Below are 472 nucleotides of genomic sequence, written 5' to 3'. Positions count from 1 at the left end.
CGCGGCCACCGCCCCCGCACCCAGGCCGGGATTCTGCCGCCGCCGGGTGGCGCGTGTGCGCGGCTCCGCGGGCGCCTCCCGCTCTAGACCCAGCAGCCGTCCCGGTCCCGCCTGCCGCCTCCCTCAGACCGAGGAGTCCAGGCCGCAGCCTCCTCTCCGGGGACCCGGGGGCTTCTCAGACATGGACAAAAGTGTGGGACCCAGAAACCCAAAACTGTGGGACCCAGTCCAGGCTGGAGGAGAGAGGCTGCAGCGGCGTCTTCTCCTCCCGCCCCTCGCGGGCCGCATCATGAAAATTTAATACCAAATGCATTTGCGACCCGACGCGGGGAGGCAGCAGGGAAAGAAGTACCCTCTCGGGGCCTGGATCTGGGGAAGATGGGCCGGTCGGGGGAAAGGGGCGGGGCAGGTCCTGCCGGCTGGAGTGGGATTGGGAGGAGGCGGTGTTCCACCCCAGGGGGCGGGGCTGGAA

General features: G+C 69.5%; 1 protein-coding gene across 1 annotated transcript in view; it reads left to right on the top strand.

Annotated features, from left to right (window-relative positions):
• Window positions 1–127: 127 nt before the first annotated feature.
• SLC17A7 (solute carrier family 17 member 7) overlaps window positions 128–472 on the top strand; it is a gene marked incomplete at its 5' end in the record, with an annotated part of 13,073 nt that continues 12,728 nt past the window's right edge. The window contains one exon of the mRNA XM_021708102.1: window positions 128–193. Coding sequence (XP_021563777.1) covers window positions 128–193 — 66 coding nt within the window. The remainder of the gene's footprint in view (window positions 194–472) is intronic.

This window comes from Carlito syrichta, unplaced genomic scaffold, assembly GCF_000164805.1.
Source record: "Carlito syrichta isolate Samal-C Ts95f unplaced genomic scaffold, Tarsius_syrichta-2.0.1 Scaffold130655, whole genome shotgun sequence".
Taxonomy (NCBI): domain Eukaryota; kingdom Metazoa; phylum Chordata; class Mammalia; order Primates; family Tarsiidae; genus Carlito; species Carlito syrichta.
The sequence above is the reverse complement of the archived record's forward strand: the minus strand, read 5'-3'. Positions and strand labels throughout refer to the sequence as shown.